This window comes from Nycticebus coucang, chromosome 2, assembly GCF_027406575.1.
Source record: "Nycticebus coucang isolate mNycCou1 chromosome 2, mNycCou1.pri, whole genome shotgun sequence".
Lineage (NCBI taxonomy): Eukaryota > Metazoa > Chordata > Mammalia > Primates > Lorisidae > Nycticebus > Nycticebus coucang.
The window spans coordinates 98,569,042-98,585,687 of NC_069781.1; the positions used below are offsets into that span (position 1 = coordinate 98,569,042).

The 16,646-nt window shown below is 39.8% G+C and overlaps 1 protein-coding gene across 10 annotated transcripts in view; it reads left to right on the forward strand.

Moving 5' to 3' along the window:
• CDC14B (cell division cycle 14B) overlaps positions 1 to 16,646 on the forward strand; it is a 117,970-nt gene that overhangs the window by 97,433 nt on the left and 3,891 nt on the right. For 3 of the 10 annotated variants that reach the window (XM_053577021.1, XM_053577039.1, XM_053577078.1), the window contains exons 12-13: positions 362 to 459; positions 6,168 to 6,313. In XM_053577021.1, coding sequence (XP_053432996.1) covers positions 362 to 459; positions 6,168 to 6,282 — 213 coding nt within the window. In that variant the 3' untranslated portion in view covers positions 6,283 to 6,313. Of the gene's footprint in view, positions 1 to 361; positions 460 to 6,167; positions 6,314 to 11,298; positions 11,416 to 16,387; positions 16,454 to 16,646 lie in introns of those variants that run through there. The other 7 variants (XM_053577004.1, XM_053577012.1, XM_053577058.1 and 4 more) reach the window with 4 other exon arrangements.

Below are 16,646 nucleotides of genomic sequence, written 5' to 3' on the forward strand. Positions count from 1 at the left end.
GCTTTTAAAGAACCAAGAGTTTAGGGGGGTAGCAATACTAAATTAAGTGGTGGTAAGTGGATTGTGAGATGTTAAGTAGATTGTTTTCACAATTATAAACTCACATGTCTCTTCACTGTCTCTATGTTTTGTAACAAGAGTGCTGTTGGGTTCTGTGTCTCTGAAAGTCAACTTGGTTGCCTCGAAATGTGATCAGTAGCTTGATTTTGAAAGGAGAAATGTATGTCAGAGTTCTGCAGAAACTTGACGTGTCTGTATGTATGTGCTGGATGTGTGTTTATATGGGCAGGTAGCCACTGTGCTTTGCTGCATTAATGAGTGCAACTTCAATCATTAGCTCAGTGTCTTTTTACTTACACAGTACAGTGATGACGACGAAATCAATGGAGTGACACAAGGTGATAGACTTCGGGCCCTGAAAAGCAGAAGACAATCAAAAACAAATGCTATTCCCCTCACGTGAGTCTGGTTTCCTTTGTTGTGCTTGATGTTTAAAATGTGTATTGGGTCCTTTGTGAGCATTTTTTCCCTATATATTTTTTTCCTTATTTGGATAGCCATTACGTTACTTTGAAATGATTGTGTTAGTTAAAACACAGGGGTGCTGGCCTCAGGAGCTCTCAGTTGTCCTTTGTTTCCTGCGTCCTGTATTATACATAACCTCATGAGCCTTTATAGGTGGGAAGGTGACATTAGGAATGTTTTTTGTCCTAGGATAATAGGCATGGGACATCCTCAAGAGAGACAACAGATGTCCAGCCCAGAGTAACAAACTTGTCCATAGTTATTCAAATGGTGAATTTCTTTAAATTCTCTAAATTTTAGATCATTTGTTTTGATATGGTAGAACTTAGTGAGACAATGGTTTAAGGGATTTAAAAAAATTTTTTTTTTTGGAGACTGAGTCTTACTCTATCACCTTGGGTAGAGTGCTGTGGCATTGTAGCTCACAGCAACCTTAAATTCTTGGGCTTAAGTGATCCTCTTGCCTCAGCTTCCTGAGTAGCTGGGACTACAGGCACCCATCACAATGCCTGGCTAGTTTTTCTATTTTTAGTAGAAACGGTATCTCACTCTTGCTCAGGCCGGTCTTGAACTCCTCTGCCAGGCAATCAACCTGCGTCGGCTACCCAGAGTGCTAGGATTATAGGGGTTAGCCACTGCACCCAGCTAGCTGAAGGATGTTACATTGTTTGGGGGCAGTAGGGAACTGGTTTAAACTATATTTTTGTATTTTGGGGGAGGAGGGAGATTATTTTCAAATTATAGAGGAAGCTTTGGCATGAGAATAGGAAATAGTTTAGTTATTGAGAGAATGTATGTCCACATGTATTGTATTTACTTGGAGTTTGGATTCAACCTCATGGAAGATCTAGGATTCAAAAAATACATAGAATCAAATTACATGACCATTATACTTTTTTCTAGACTGTTCTTTAATAGATTTTTGCTGTTGGATTTCTTCCTTGTAGTCTAGTTACTCCATTTTTATTATGAGGCACCAAATTCCCACCATTCTTTTTTGAGGGGGGTGAGTGGTGAAGATAGGTCATTTCATTCAGTAAGCACCTTGCGATACAGTTAGGAGTTGATATAATCAATCATTTATATTGGCAAAGATAGGCTTCTTTTTTAATTAAAAGTGGTTCTTCCCTGGCATCTCTTAATAATCTAAAAATTCTGAAGTAGAATTTCACAGAAACATGTGTCATCACATATCACTCCTCTGTGAGGTTCTTAGAAGACACAAAGCAAAGAATTGAGTTTTCTAATATTAAGTGCCATGTGACTGTAGGACATTCATTTTGATTATGGGCATTTATTAAGCATTCTTTTGCAGCTTAGTGGTGCTTCAGTCAACTAGACTGCTAGTTTTTCAGCCAGGCGTGGTGGCGCCCTTATAGTCCCTCTTCCACTGGAAGCTGAGACAGGAGGATCCCTTGAGTCTAGGAGTTTGAGGTTACTGTGAGCTATGATGACGTTACTCCAGGCTAGGCAACAGAGGGAGGTAGATCCTGTTGCACAAAAAAAAAAAAAAAAAAAAAAGCTGCCTTTTGTATGATTTATTTAGCTCCAAAGCAGTTTTATATATCATTAAAATGTTTATTTAAGGCTTTATTGATTCTTTTTTAAAAGAAATTAGTTTTAGTGCCTCCAGATATAATCATCTCAACTAATTCTGGACAGGATGAAAGAAGCAGGTAGTGGCCTCAAGCAGTGCTTCTCAGACTGCACTGTGCATTTTTGTCCTAAGGAGCTTGGTAAACTACAGATTATTGCAAGTAGGTGTGGGCTGGGGTCTGGGATTCTGCATTTCTAGCTAGCTTTCCTGAGTTGCAGATGCTGCTGGTCCAGGGACCACGCTTTGCAACCCAAAACCTAGGAAATTGATGCTTTGCGAGTCACTCAGGTTTTTAGTTATTTTTCAGAATCTTACATCATCAGTTTTTCCTCGATATTTTGTTGCCTTTTATTCAGAAGTCAAGTGAGGAATCCGGCCAGATGCTAATCCTGGTATCAAAGGTTCTTTCTTACTAAGTAGGGCTTCTAGGAAATTTCTTCTAGTTCTTTTCTGAGGATCTGCTACCCTCAAGAACATGTTTTCCTAAGAGTTCAAAAGCAGAGACTGTAAAATTCTCTTTTGTAGTTGATACGTTTGTGGTAATACGAAAGAAAACAACAAATGATGATTAAAAGTTAAATATTGTTGTGGCTTAGTCGGTAAGGCGCCGGCCCCATATACCGAGGGTGGCGGGTTCAAACCCGGCCCCGGCCAAACTGCAACCAAAAAATAGCCAGGTGTTGTGGTGGGCGCCTGTAGTCCCAGCTACTCGGGAGGCTGAGGCAAGAGAATCGCTTAAGCCCAGGAATTGGATGTTGCTGTGAGCTGTGTGAGGCCACGGCACTCTACTGAGGGCCATAAAGTGAGACTCTGTCTCTACGAAAAAAAAAAAAAAAGTTAAATATTGTTGGAACCAGAACATGACTCTACATCCCATCCCTTCCCCCAGGACTTGTGAGGTCTCCTGGGATGACAGGAGGATGTGATCAATAGTGGCTGAGTGAGAGTAACTAGAAGGGTTGGGGAAGAAGGAGCAGCCTTTGAGGCATCATTTGTTTAGTTTTCTGATTACCTTACTTTACCTTCAAAAAGGCATAAAAGGACACTGGCCCTGTGCACTAAAGCAGAATTAAAATCTTGGCTAAGTAAAACTCCTATTTAACTAAAACCCAGTTTAACTAAAGAAAGCTAAAAGCAAGTAGAATGGTGAAAGGTTTTTTTAAAATAAGGAGGTAGCTCAGGATCCTCTTTTGTGGTAGTAATCCTAAACACCATACAGTAGCGGCGCGCACACAGTTAACTAGCTGTGAGGTCGCACTTGCAAGAAGAAAACAATGTGCTAAAGTTTTTTTGAGCTCTCAATTATATGTAGAGATTACGAGGGATTTGACGTGAGTGGCAACATGTCCCTATCCTCTTCCTCTATGACATCTGGTTACCATTCCCTCTTTGCTGCTTTGCTCTTTTGGTCTTAGAAGAGGAGGTCAGTTGGAGGTTTCCTGTCTTTTACTCACAAATCTTTGTTGTTATTTTGTAAGTAACAGTCCCCTAAGAGACAGTGTTCAGTAGCAGCTTGGCTTGGGAAATACAAATTCAATTCCTGCCTCCCAATTTTGACTTGTCATTTATTATGGGTGAGTTATTTTGCTTTGATATTGGTACTTAGCCTCATGAAAATACAGTACTTGGCTGGGCGTGGTGGCTTCTGCCTGTAATCCTAGCACTCTGGGAGGTTGAGGCAGGAGGATTACTGGAGGTCAGGAATTCAAGACTGGCCTGAGCAGAGGTGAGACCCTTTCTCTACTAAAAATAGAAAAATTAGCTGGGTGTAGTGGGGACCACCTATAGTCCCAGCTCCTTAGGAGTCAGGCAAGAGGATCCATGGAGCCCATGCATCTGTGGCCTTAAGGAAACTTGTGGCTTTCAAAGTCTTTAAGTGTCACTTTTTGACTGAATCCAAATTTTACATAACAAATCCTTTTACTGAAATGAGAAAAGTTTCTTCTTTCTCTGCTGCAACACTTTTAGTGAAAGGATTTTGAAATCAGAAGGCCACATGTCCTTTACCCCTTGGTCTCTTTTATAATTGGTTAATATTTGAGGAGAGTTAAAGTTTTTAGAAACTGTAAAATAACCCTTTTCTCAGAGATCCTGTCTGATCCTGATCACAGAGAAGACAGTAAATCACGTAACATCATGCTGTTGACCTTGATGGCAAGTATATTATCTATGCCAAAATGGCTGTAAGTTGGGCCCTGCTGCTTGTCTTTCTGTGTAGAGCTCATTGCTGCTAGGCTTGTTAGGGTTAAGTGAAACATGAAAAGTGGTGTTGCCTCCTGCATGGGAATATGGTAAAAATGGAGATATAATTAGCCTGGAAAAAATCCCTTACGTGCCCCATAACAATGTGGTAGAGATGGGAGTGTGTTTCAACAATGGAAAATAATTCTTAAGCTGTGAGCTTTACTAGAGGAGCAAACAAAAATCCATAATGCAGACACCTGAATGTTAAGGCCATTCTCCATTTAAGATGACAGTTAAATCAGTAACTGAAGAGATGTAAATCAGTAAATGAAGAGACCCAGTGTTCTGTAGTGAATACTACAGAAGGTTCTGTAGTGATTCTAGGCCATTTATTCTATTCCATCTAAATATTAAGCCCCTGTAATCTTAATATACAGAGGGTACCAAAAGTATACACATTTTAGGAAAGGAAAAAACTGTATTGAAATTGTAATACTCGGGTGGCGCCTGTGGCTCAGTGAGTAGGGTGCCGGCCCCATATACCGAGGGTGGCAGGTTCAAACCCAGCCCTGGCTGAACTGCAACCAAAAAATAGCTGGGCATTGTGGCGGGCGCCTATAGTCCCAGCTGCTCGGGAGGCTGAGGCAGGAGAATCGCAGAAGCCCAAGAACTGGAGGTTGCTGTGAGTCCTGTGACATCATGGCACTCTACCGAGGGCAGTGAAGTGAGACTCTGTCTCTACAAAAAAAAAAATAAATAAATAAATAAATAAAAAAGAAATTGTAATACTCAAATCATGTTTGACTTCTACAATTACAAGAGATACAAGATACCACAATAAATGTTATCGGTATACATTGAATATTACAATTTTAATGCAGTTTTTTTCCTTTTTAAAATATATATACATTTTTTGGCACTCCCTGTATATTAGTAGGTTTTGTGTGTGTGTGTGTGAAGATGGTGTAGGTACAACTTGTTAGATGAGGTTAGATTTTATTTCAGGTTTACCTTTTTCCCACTATATCGGGTGCCTGGCACTTCATCGAGATGAAGTTAGCAATAAAAATGACATAGTAAGCTACATCTGTGCGTGGCACCTTGATCAGCCCATAGGAAGTACTCAATAGAGCCTTTTGTATTTGGTTCACAAATGTATCCAGATGATCATTTGGGAGTGCAGTAGTTGGAAGGCGCTACCACCCTTCCAAATGTGAGGAGGTTTCCTTCTTTCTGCTAGGAGGCCCAGGGCAGTGGATTAAGAAACACCAAACCCAAAGCCAGCTTGTATGGCTTGAGGGAAACAAGTGAGGAAATCAGCTAAGGAAAATACCAAGAGCGTGAACACATAAGTGAAACTGAGCTCCTTCTGTGTTGCCTGGTGTTGAGTGTGTCAGATGTGCAAGGCTTCAAGAGTTCAGTTACAATTCCATTGAAATGACATCATTTCTGATGTGCTATATTTGTTTATAATTGGGCCTTGTGACCTTGCTACTAGTACTAGTCTAGAGCTTTGCCTCCTTTGTGGGGGTTACCTCCTTTGTCCCTGTGGTTTGGTTTAGTTTTGTGTGTGTGTATCTTGTGCTTTTTGAATAACTTCAGTCGTAGTCTGTGACCCATTTCAGTATCATGAAGTTAAATTAACACAGGGCAGTTACCCAGCTAGAGAGCCCCCCCACACACACACACACAAAATGGCAAATCTCCATCCTTGTTTTCTACCCCTCTGCATCCCAGTTGCTTACTGGGCCTTCAGGGTGTCTAAGGTTCACATATGGCTTTATTTATTGATTTTCTATTATGTTATTTATTTTGGCTTCCCAATTTGAACATCTGTTCTTTCCCCTTCACCCCTTTCCAGATGTCCCCTAGCTGTGCTGACCTCTGCACTGTGTAGTGTTGTCATCTGGTGGATTGTTTGTGACTACATTCTTCCCATCCTGCTATTCTGTCTCGATGGTTTCAGAACACAGTAGCCATCAGGACCCTTTGACAGATAGCTGCTGTGTAAGTGTGCCCTGTTCCATTTCTCCCCTGTTGCTGTCGCTTATTTCTGGTGCCAGAGTGCGGTTCTCAGCATGCATGTTTTTTTTCCCTTGTCAGCTCCTAGCTTTGTTGGTTTGCGTATTTTCACAGGTTCTTTTCTCTGAATCTTTTCCTTAATGGGATGGTGGTGAGGAGGGAGGGCTTCACTGTTCCTTTCCTAAAAGGGATGTTAAGAATAACACACCTTGTTTTTGAGTTGTGCTTGCTCTTCTTAACAGATATTTTGAAATAGCAATTTATAAATATAAAGACACAAAGAGTTTCTCTTTCCTATGAAAAATATTTAGTTAGCTTAGGATAACTGGGGTGGTTTTCTTTCACTTAATGAGTTATACAGCTTCCTTCTAGTTTTCTGTATCTTATGTCCTTTCTAATCTAGCAAAGAAGAATTTTCCCCACAATCTACTTTGAGTAAAGATTTGATTTGGTAGCCTTGAGGTCTAATGAAGATCACGTTCTGGGTTTCCCTTCCAATTCTGCCACCATGCAATAGCTTTCTCATAAGTCTTCTCTCTTTAGTAAGCAGAATTTTCTGCTCCATCTTACTTCATTTCCCTTTAGGGAATACAGTAAGTATAATTTTCAAAACTTGATGTTAAATGGAGGCAGAACAGAAGCTGTCTGTCTGGTTATGGGTCTCCATGTGACAGTCACGGTTCCCACTTTTCTTTTTCCTCAAAATAACCAGAATGTCTTTATTAGATGAATATGGGCAGATTTGTATTCTCTTGAGATCTTCTATCCCTGAAATGAAGACCTTAACAGTGAAGAGGCTTCTTTTCTGCAGAAGAATGCGGCAAGCACCCTGCTGGTGGAGGAACACAGGGAGACCGGGGCACAGAGGCAGGGCTTGTGCTTCTGTGCCCACTGGGGTTATCACCGCCTCTTACTTGGGCTGCATTCATCCCTCTCTGAAACCTTAATTCACAGTTTAAGAATTTCTTCTCGCCTCCATTTGGACTTGGAAGTTATAAAGAATGGTTATAACTGTTCCTTCCAAGATTTTTTCCAAAGTGAAATTTCATTGCAACCAACTCTGGTACTTGGTAGTTTCACTGAGGGTTTTCATATGGCTGAGAAAAATTTAAGAATCAAGTAATTTTTACTCTCTCCAAAGTGAAGGAAAACCTGTTTACCATGTTCCTATTTGGCATTTTCTTGAAAATCTTATTAAAACAAGCTTATTATCGCCCATTCAGATTGCTATATTTACGATACAGATTAACCTTTTAGGCTTTTTTTTTTTTCTCCAGTAAGCTTCAGTTTCCATGTACTCTGACTCAAGAGCATCACACACTGCACAGATTTTTCTTCTTCTCAAACTATTTCAAGTGGCAAAGATGTTCTGAGTGGGTGAAGTTCTCAATGGGTGGACTTGTTGCTAATAATACTGAGGTACTTTGTGGTTGTGTTATCATTCCCAGGGTAAGTTTGAGAATGTTCTCCATCAGGCTCTTTTCTCTTTAGTATTCTACATAAGCTCTAATCTTTTGTTGATGTCATTATTGTTGTTTGCCATTGGATTTCTAGAACCAAGTAGAGTATTCATTTCAGCCTGCCTAATTAATTTGGAATTTACGGAAGCAGAAAGCATTTAACAGTTACAAGTTTGTAGTCCCCCCCAACCCCCATTACTTTCTTTCTAAAAGATCTTCTTTGTAAGGTGACTAATCATGGACATTGTGGTTGTCATTCACCTCTGATGACAGATGATGTAGCATCTCCTAATAGGCTATTCCTAGTGAAGGGCACTTGTTTCCTGCCCTCCCGGGAGAAGCAGGTCACTTGAGGTGGCAGCCTCAGATTCTGAGATGGGGGAGAGATGCAAACGGAGGGCTTCAGGAACATCATTTCACAAGCTCTTTCTTTATCAGTGGTAGACAAGTAGTATAAATAGTACATAGTCATTCTAACGGATTCTTTTCTTGGTATTGAACATTCCTGCTCAAGCATTTTGTGGCTTAATAGGTGAGGGACCTGGTTTTCAAGTTTTTTGCTTTGCCATGTCCCTTGAGTTGCAGATAATCACTGTATCCAAAAATCTGAGAGTATTGAGGCTCCAAAAAATACTGCAGAGAAGAAGGTAAACTGCAGTAGAGACATGAGGTAACTAAAACTAAGGATTTTCTCAACGGAGATGGACAAGAGAAAAATACGCCTGCTGAACATTAGTCATGTGACTGCCCTGGTTTGGAAGGTGGAAGGCAATGAATACCTAGGTTCCCCGTGGCAGAGGGAATACTCCCGTTTGCTAGCTTGGCTCATTTTGTTCGGTGCTCCTTGTAGGCCATCACTGGTAATACCTCAGTGTAGTTAAGTTTTTCCCCCCACATTACTGATAAATAACCTATAGACCCAGTAACTGCTCTGTTGTCAGTGCAAGTAACTGGAATCTTCCCTGGTGTGATTAATGGACTCTAAATTTCTTTCTTTTTTTTAATTTTTTCACAGTTTTTAGTTGGGGCTGGGTTTGAACCCACCACCTTCGGTATATGGCGCCAGCGCCCTACTCCTTTGAGCCATAAGCGCTGCCCCTGGATTCTAAATTTCTAATGTCTTCTTAGTTTTAAAGTTCCAAAGTTTCTTAATAATTAAGAAATTATTAGCTATTGAATATTACTATTACTATATTATAATTAGTTCACATTAATTTACACTAATTTTGTAGGGAAATAAATAACTTATTAAAAGATGTTTCCTATCAGCCTAAGAATTACCACTTGTTGTAGCAGTAATGTTTTTGTTTTGAATAGTATTTAAACATTTCAGTAAAAGGTAATTTGTGAAATCAGGACTCAGATTTCCTCAGCAGGCAATGTATTATTGTCTCTTGTTTCTTTTTTTATATGAATTATTTTGTAGTGTGGTAGTTGTGTATACTTATGGCCATCTGTGGCCTCAAATAATTTGATGAGTAGGTGTTGTCTATCAACAAAAGGTCCTGGTGCAGTGGTTCACACCTATAATCCTACCACTTTGGGAGGCCAAGACAGGAGGATTGCTTGAGCTCAAGAGTTCTGCCTGAATAAGAGTGAGACCCCGTCTCCACAAAAAATTAAAAAATTAGCTGGGCATCATGACATATGCCTGTAATCGCAGCTTTTAGGAAGGCTGAGGTAGGAAAGATCATCTGAACCCAGGAGTTTGAGGTTGCAGTGAGCTGTGATCATAATATTTCACCTCCACCTGGGATGAGAGGAGTGACACTCTGTCTCAAGGAAAACCTCCCAAAGCAAAGAAGCTTGACCCTCTTTACTCACTGCCCCAACCCAACTTTTTATATTAAAATAAAAAGCCAAAGGGGTCTTTTTTTCTCCATGTGAAAAGGAGCAGATGAGGGGTATTGATGATTCAGGCTGCACCAGTGTCAGGCTCGGGCTTCAGAAGTAGCAGCAAAGTACCAGCAATTTATTTCGGTTCACTTTTTTTAATGCAAACTCCTAGATCCAGATGCTTAACAGAGATGAATAAATATTTCCTCTGACTTTATATAATCAGGGGAAAATAATTCTAAATAATTCCTTGTTTTCAAGAGTAGAATTCATAAGCTAGAGTACTAGCTTTGATCCTACAGCTAAGTCTGCATGTACTTTTTTTTATTTTGTTGGAACAGTTAATGTTTCAGATGATCAAACTCTAGGAGAAATGCTGAACCAACCATTCAGTAATTTACCTAGGATTTGTATTCCTCTATGATTGAAGGGTGGTTTTGTAGGGTTTTCAGAAATCCTCCATAGATGGGTGCCCCTTCTTACTTCTCCCCAAATAGCTTGAAACCACTGGCCCAAGTGAGCTCTGGACTGTGCTCTGGGACAAGAAAACCTGTTGCTTTTTTCATGATGTTACCTTTAGCATTTTACCACATGTTGAGTATGTTTTGGTTCGAGTCATACAAAGATTATAGGAATTTACTAATCTTTACTACATTTTAAGGCCCTGACTTTATTATGTTTATTAATTAACATGCTGGTAACACAAGCACATGAAGTAGTATGCTTATTAGTTGTAACAGTTTCTTTTTATTCTTTTGAGCTAAGTTCTTTGAAGTCATCTTTATGGTTGACTATGACTGAAGAAAGCTTTTCTTTCAGATAAATAAATACAACTTGATATATATAAATGTGTATATATGTGGTTCAATTTTTCAGTGATCATCTCTTGAAGAAAAGAATTACATAGAAAATCTTTTGGTGTTTTCTGCTGATTTCCCTATGATGATTTAAAGAGAAAAAACAAACTTTCTATGCATAGGCTGTTGTGGGTGGCCATTATCTAAGGGTGTTCTTTTCTGATTTACGCATTTGCCTCCTGGAAGTCAGCTTCAGTTCCTTAAGATTTTTAGAGTTTAATGAAGGCAAGTTTCACAAAATTTATGTGGTTTCACTTTCATTTTTATGGTTCTTGGAGATTTAGTAAGTAGTTATAATCCAGTCAAAACTCATATATTGCTTGAATATACTTTCACATTTTGAAATGTTATATAAAATTGGTATTGATTTAGTGTTTACCCATATTTTCAGCTCTGCCATATGAATATTTTACAGCTGCTTCCTAAATTTATATTCATATTCTTTAGAATTTTGAGTTTCTCACTGATGGCTTCTTTTTATGACTAGAAATCTGAGAATCGACTTTTACTTTTGAATACAAAGATTTGTTTGGCTGATAGTTTTCTTTGATGTGGGAATTGCTTAAAATGTCAGGTCATTTGTTTTCCAAAAGCAAAGCACTCTGATTATCTTTGTGTAACCCATAAAGGGAAATGAGATACTTCATTTCAAAAGGCCTCAATGTAAAAATGTGTTTCAGGGTTTTTGGCAGATGTGTTTATAGAAAATCCTATCAATTCTCAATAATATAATCTGCTGCTCTAAAATGCCTTCCTCTGTCAGTATTTGAAAATCATTTCAGTGAATATAATCTTATTTTTTTCCAACTATTTTCAGAGTAATTCTTCAGTCCAGTGTTCAGAGCTGTAAAACATCTGAACCTAACATTTCTGGCAGTACAGGCATTACTAAAAGAACCACCAGATCTGCTTCAAGGAAAGGCAGTTTTAAAAGGTGAGAAAAGAATACTACTTTTCTGAAAAGTTGCAAGACTTGGTTTTCTAGTTTAATGTTGTGGACCCTACTTCTGGAGAAGGACATGAAGTTAGGAGAAAAATAGAGTCCTTGCGATGGGAAGTTCACCAGAAGTGTTTTATTTACTCATCATCTAAGAAAATCTGGACCATTTTAACGTACAGGCTTTTGTTTTATTTTTCAGAGGTAATTTGCAATACTGGCAATGTGGTCTCTGATATGGAAGAGATATGTGGGTCATGATAGGGGAAAGTTTTTAATTAAGAATATCCATGTCTGTCAGGACTTGGAGAGAATCTTTTTGTGGGTGCTGATTCTTTCACTTTATCCCAGCTCTCTTCACTGCCTTCATTATGTAGAGGCTTCAACAAGAAAACAGACATGCTCTGTCACCAAACCGATGACTCACTGTCATCTTTGGATACTTCTCATGAAGTGAAGATGAACATTTCATTCTTAAAGTGTTCCAAAACAAATCCCTATTGGAGAAAGAGTAGATAACCCACTTACTGTTCTCTTGGGAGTGCAAGGTGGGCACCTTTTTTACATTCTCTGCATCTTTGCCTGGCGTTCACAACCCAGGCGATCTTATTTTTGGGCTTGTGTTGACATAGATCTCTCATAACAGACCCTAGCAGCCTGAAGATAATAGACGCAGACTTCACAATGCCCTCCGCAACTTTCCTCACTTCTTTTTAACTTCCCTTCCCTGTAACTCTGAGGCTTGGGGCCCATGTGCCCCATAGTTAGTATTGAGTTTGTCCCCAGTTTGTCTCAGTGTTCCGAGAGGCCCTTGACACACCTCAGAGCTCTGTGTGCTTTGCCCTGTAAGGATTTGTTCAGCTCTGCCACGGTTCCTGGTCACTGATCTTTTAAACAACTTAACCACATATGCATAATCATAAGAATGCGACAGGGCCAGTATGGATATTTGAGAATTGTCAGGCACTGACTTATGGTTGTAGGATTAAAATTTTTCTTATTAGAAATGTATCAAATATTTATACCTTTTTTACTCTCTGTTGCACTTGAGGAAAAATACTGACAAAAGGTCAGAGATTGAGGTACGTATCAGTGTTATTTGTAACAGCAAGAAATAGGAAAAGTGCTAAAGATTGTTAAATTATGCCGAATAGGGAGTCATGTTTTTAAAGAAAATTTAGTACCTGGGCAAATGCTCATGAAGCCATTAGTGAAAAGAGCCACATACAAAAAATCTGCAGCAAGAGTCTAATTTTGTAAGTGGATACTTGTGTATAGAAACCTATAGGTGGATAAATGTTTATAGGTATATGGATATATTCTACATATGTATAGAAATAAGATGAAGGAGAAATATGTCTTAATACTAACAGTTCTTCAGGCTGGTGGGACGGCTGGGGATTTTTTTCTTCTTTTTTTATCCATTTCTAGTTTTTCAACTTCTGAACAGTAAATGAAGGGGAAAGCATATTTTAACTTTAACACTTTGAGGTGAGCAAGACTATTAAAAATTGACATAAAAAGCTTGCTGTGGCTGATAGTTAACATGGACATGTTCTTTTTAGGTGCCAATGTTCAGGCTTCCATTACAGTCTAATATGTCTTGCACATTTAATTCTGCTGTTTGCTTTTTTGGATTGTGCTTTTTAGGTTACAGAGAAGTAGAGCCCAGGAGCCCTAAGGGAGCTAGCCACATCACACCGTCTTCCTTTGAGGAGGGTTGGCCATGCATCAGTTTTTTCATCTAGGTCTTGTTGCTTTTTCATGTCACTCTAGTGACCTAAGTAAAGGTGTGTTTCTTGGGACAGGTGATCCTTATTGCTGTGAACATCTGCCTGAGGTCCCCAGAACGGACACTCTGAAGGGTCTAAAGTAGATTTCAGACTGAATAGTCTGGACCGAATATTAGAATGGTCCAAAGTTTCCAAGAAATTTGGATAGTGCTGAAAACCAAAAGACTTGTTTTAAATGGACTTTCAGAGATGATTTGGAGTACCTGAGGAATAAAACAGTGAGAGTTATTTGGATTCCACAGTTCATTGAACCACCTTTCTTCATGTGTGTTTTTTAATTTTACCTCTTTTGGGGCTTTGGCCTACGTTCACATCACCTTAACTATTACCCACTTGCAGTTTACAAAAGAAAGGCGAATAAATTAATCATGTACAGTTTCCAGGATTGGAGGCAGCCCAGCTGTAGCCTGGAGCTTTTATCCCACTGAACGTTACTTGGTTTTGGTAGGCGGGTAATGAGGAAATTACTCTAATATATTGGTGCATTCTGGCCACGATAGTGTAAGCTAAGATTATAGAGTGATTTTATAGTACTGAATTGAAATCTTTTCTTTAAACAGCAGTACAAGAGCACCAGGACAGCCTTTCAGTGTACCTTCACCCACACTTCCAAGGTGCCAGGCCACTTCGTTATTCCAGCTCTTTCCTGAACCTTCTCTCTTGCAGGTTGCTTTTGTTCTCAGTAATCCTCACCTCTCCTTGCATTTACATATTCTCTTCTATTCTTAGAGGTTTCCAGGATGAAGACCTCCACCCAAACTCAACTTTGCACAGAATTGACTCTTTTGAATTTTGAATTTACTGAGAGGCTCTTCAGCTTTGGAGAATTTTTTTATTTTCTAATTTTTTTTTTTTTTTAAAGAGGAGGTGCCACTTTCTGGCCAGGCTGGGGTACAGTGGTATCATCATAGCTCACTGCAGCCTCCATTACCAGGCCTCAGGTGATCCTCCTGCCCCAGCCTCCTGAGTCACTGGGGCTGCAGGTGAATGCCACCGTACCTTCCTAAAGAATTTTTTCACAAACATGTCAAAAGAGCAGTTACTTACGGGGCTGTAATATGAGTGCTATCCTAAGTGTTTGTTGTTATGAAAAATGTTGCTATGTTTCTTGTGGCAGATGATTATTCCCTCATATGTCCATTTGAATAAAAGCCACATTGAAACCCCAGTCCTCCCTATGGCAGGAGCTTGTCATAGTGACCCTGTAGCGTATCCACACTGGAACCCCAGTCCTCCCTATGGCAGGAGCTTGTCATAGTGACCCTGTAGCGTATCCACACTGGGCCTTTTGCCCAGGACATCAGTCTATTGCTGCAGAACTGTGTGTGGCACTTCCCAGTCATTTCTTCAGACTTCTCCACCCCCTACTTTGCTGTGAGAGCTACACGTCCATTCTAAGGGTTCTCCTTCAAGAACTAATAAATCCGGTGACTAATTGGTTCTATCACATTGGCCTTTTTTTCAGTGTTCTCACATTAACTCTCTGAAGAGATCTCCTAGGCCGAGTCTTGGAAACTCCCACTGAGAACTCAAGGCCACCTCATTTGCTGACATTTGCTTCACTTCATGTCTTTACGTGGCTCTTCCACCAACTGCCTGTTTCTGTGAGCTCATGCCATTTCTTTGGGGCAGTCTTTTTCTTTCTTTCTTTTTTTAAATTATGACTTCATCCATTCTCTATGAAAACTGTCATGTGCAAGTGACTTTTAGTCTGAGTTGCATCATTGGGAACCATCCCTTTCTGCTACAGTTGCTAAACCAACCTAATACCCATGGCTTTGGAGTGTTTTGTCCCTAATTGTTCATATTATGGGGGGAAGTGATACTTAATGTTCTCTCCTTAGCTTCTAAAACCATGAGTTTCTTCAGAAGCCCCTCAGTTGGGAGTAGCTGCATTTAGGGTTTCTTTGACTTTTAAGTGGTCACATCATACCTGTTGTCTCTGCTTCTTGACGCCCAGAGGAGCCTGTTCCATTGCCTTTGGACTTTTAAGTTTTTATAACTACTGTTATCTCCAAAAGTACATAGGCAAAATGCATCAGCGTAGGAGTCCCAGAAGGCTGTCTCTCTAAATATTCTTTCTTTAGATGCCGGTTCCCTCTGATCTTTAAACATACTAATCTCCCTTTGAAATTCCAGATATTTTCCCACTTGGCTTCAGTAGCTGTTCTGGACCTTTTTACTCAATACTCTATTATAGTTTCTAAAAACTAAGTCATTAAACCCACCCTTTCTGGTAGGGAAGTATCTGTATAAACTGAGTGAGGGTCTCCGAAAGGAGTGAAAGCTAAGTAAGTGCTGTATGTGGGACAAGAAACGAATTTAGGTTAAGATTAGGATATAAAAGTATGGACTTTATTTTATTTTAGAAAGAGAGAAGATAGGGAGTGACAGATTGAAAGAGAGAAAAGGAGGGGCAATGGTATGACATCCCAAAGAGAGAGGGGCCGATGCTGAGGTCTAGTGGCTAGCTGAATTTAAGGGGGAACAGAGAAGGGTAATCTTAGCCAGGTTGACAAGGTATTGTGGAAACTGGTCCATCTACTTTTCCTCCTGCAATGGTGAAGACAGACATTTTTCCAGGTGTTGCTGGTTCTGAGGCCTGATGTTCACCCGTTGTCTGGGACACTCAGGAACTACTTGAGGCAAAATTCTGAAAGAGAAAGGAGCTGATGAAGTGGAAATTACGTTTCCTTTTATTTGCTGGGATCCTCAGTGGATTGTGAAGACAGAAAAGGGGGGAGGTGCTAGCAGAAGAAAGAGAAAGAAGGCAGGTAGAGAGGGCGATTGATTTTAGTCCTTTCTTAAAAAACTGCGAGTTAATAATTTTTCTACTATTTTACTATAAAGACTGACCATCCTTCCACTCACTTCTAGATTGGTTTTTCTGACTCTTATTTTGCTTTTATTTTTCCCTGAGAGTTGCTGTTGAATAAGTATCACGTATTAAATTGTGGTAGGGAAGAAGAGAGGCAGGGTGAGAACCACCGTCAGGTCAGTCCTTAATGAACAGAGCAGGTCCTTGGGGTGACACTTTGGGGCAGGCCAGGTGCCTCCTGCACTCAGCCAGACTGGAAATGCTTGAGGTACCAGAGCTTTTTCTGTGACCAAATCTGGCGTTTGGGATAATCCAGTAACACTTCTTTGTCTTTTCGTTCTGCCTGCTTCTCCCACAGCCTGGTTCCTCAGAGGGAAGGAAAGAAAAGGAGAGCTTTGCAGCAAATGCCCTTTGTGGCGTTATGGTACTTTCCCTGCTCTGCTGCTTTTGCCCGCCCATCTTTCTTAATTTTTATTTATTTTTATTTTTATTTTTTTGCAGAACTGAACGTTTTTCTGCTCTGCCTTTCTCTCCTGTTTGTCTTTACTTTATGGTTGATACTGTGCTGTCTTCTCCAAAGTCTTTGTCATTAAAAATATTATGCCATGGGTATACTC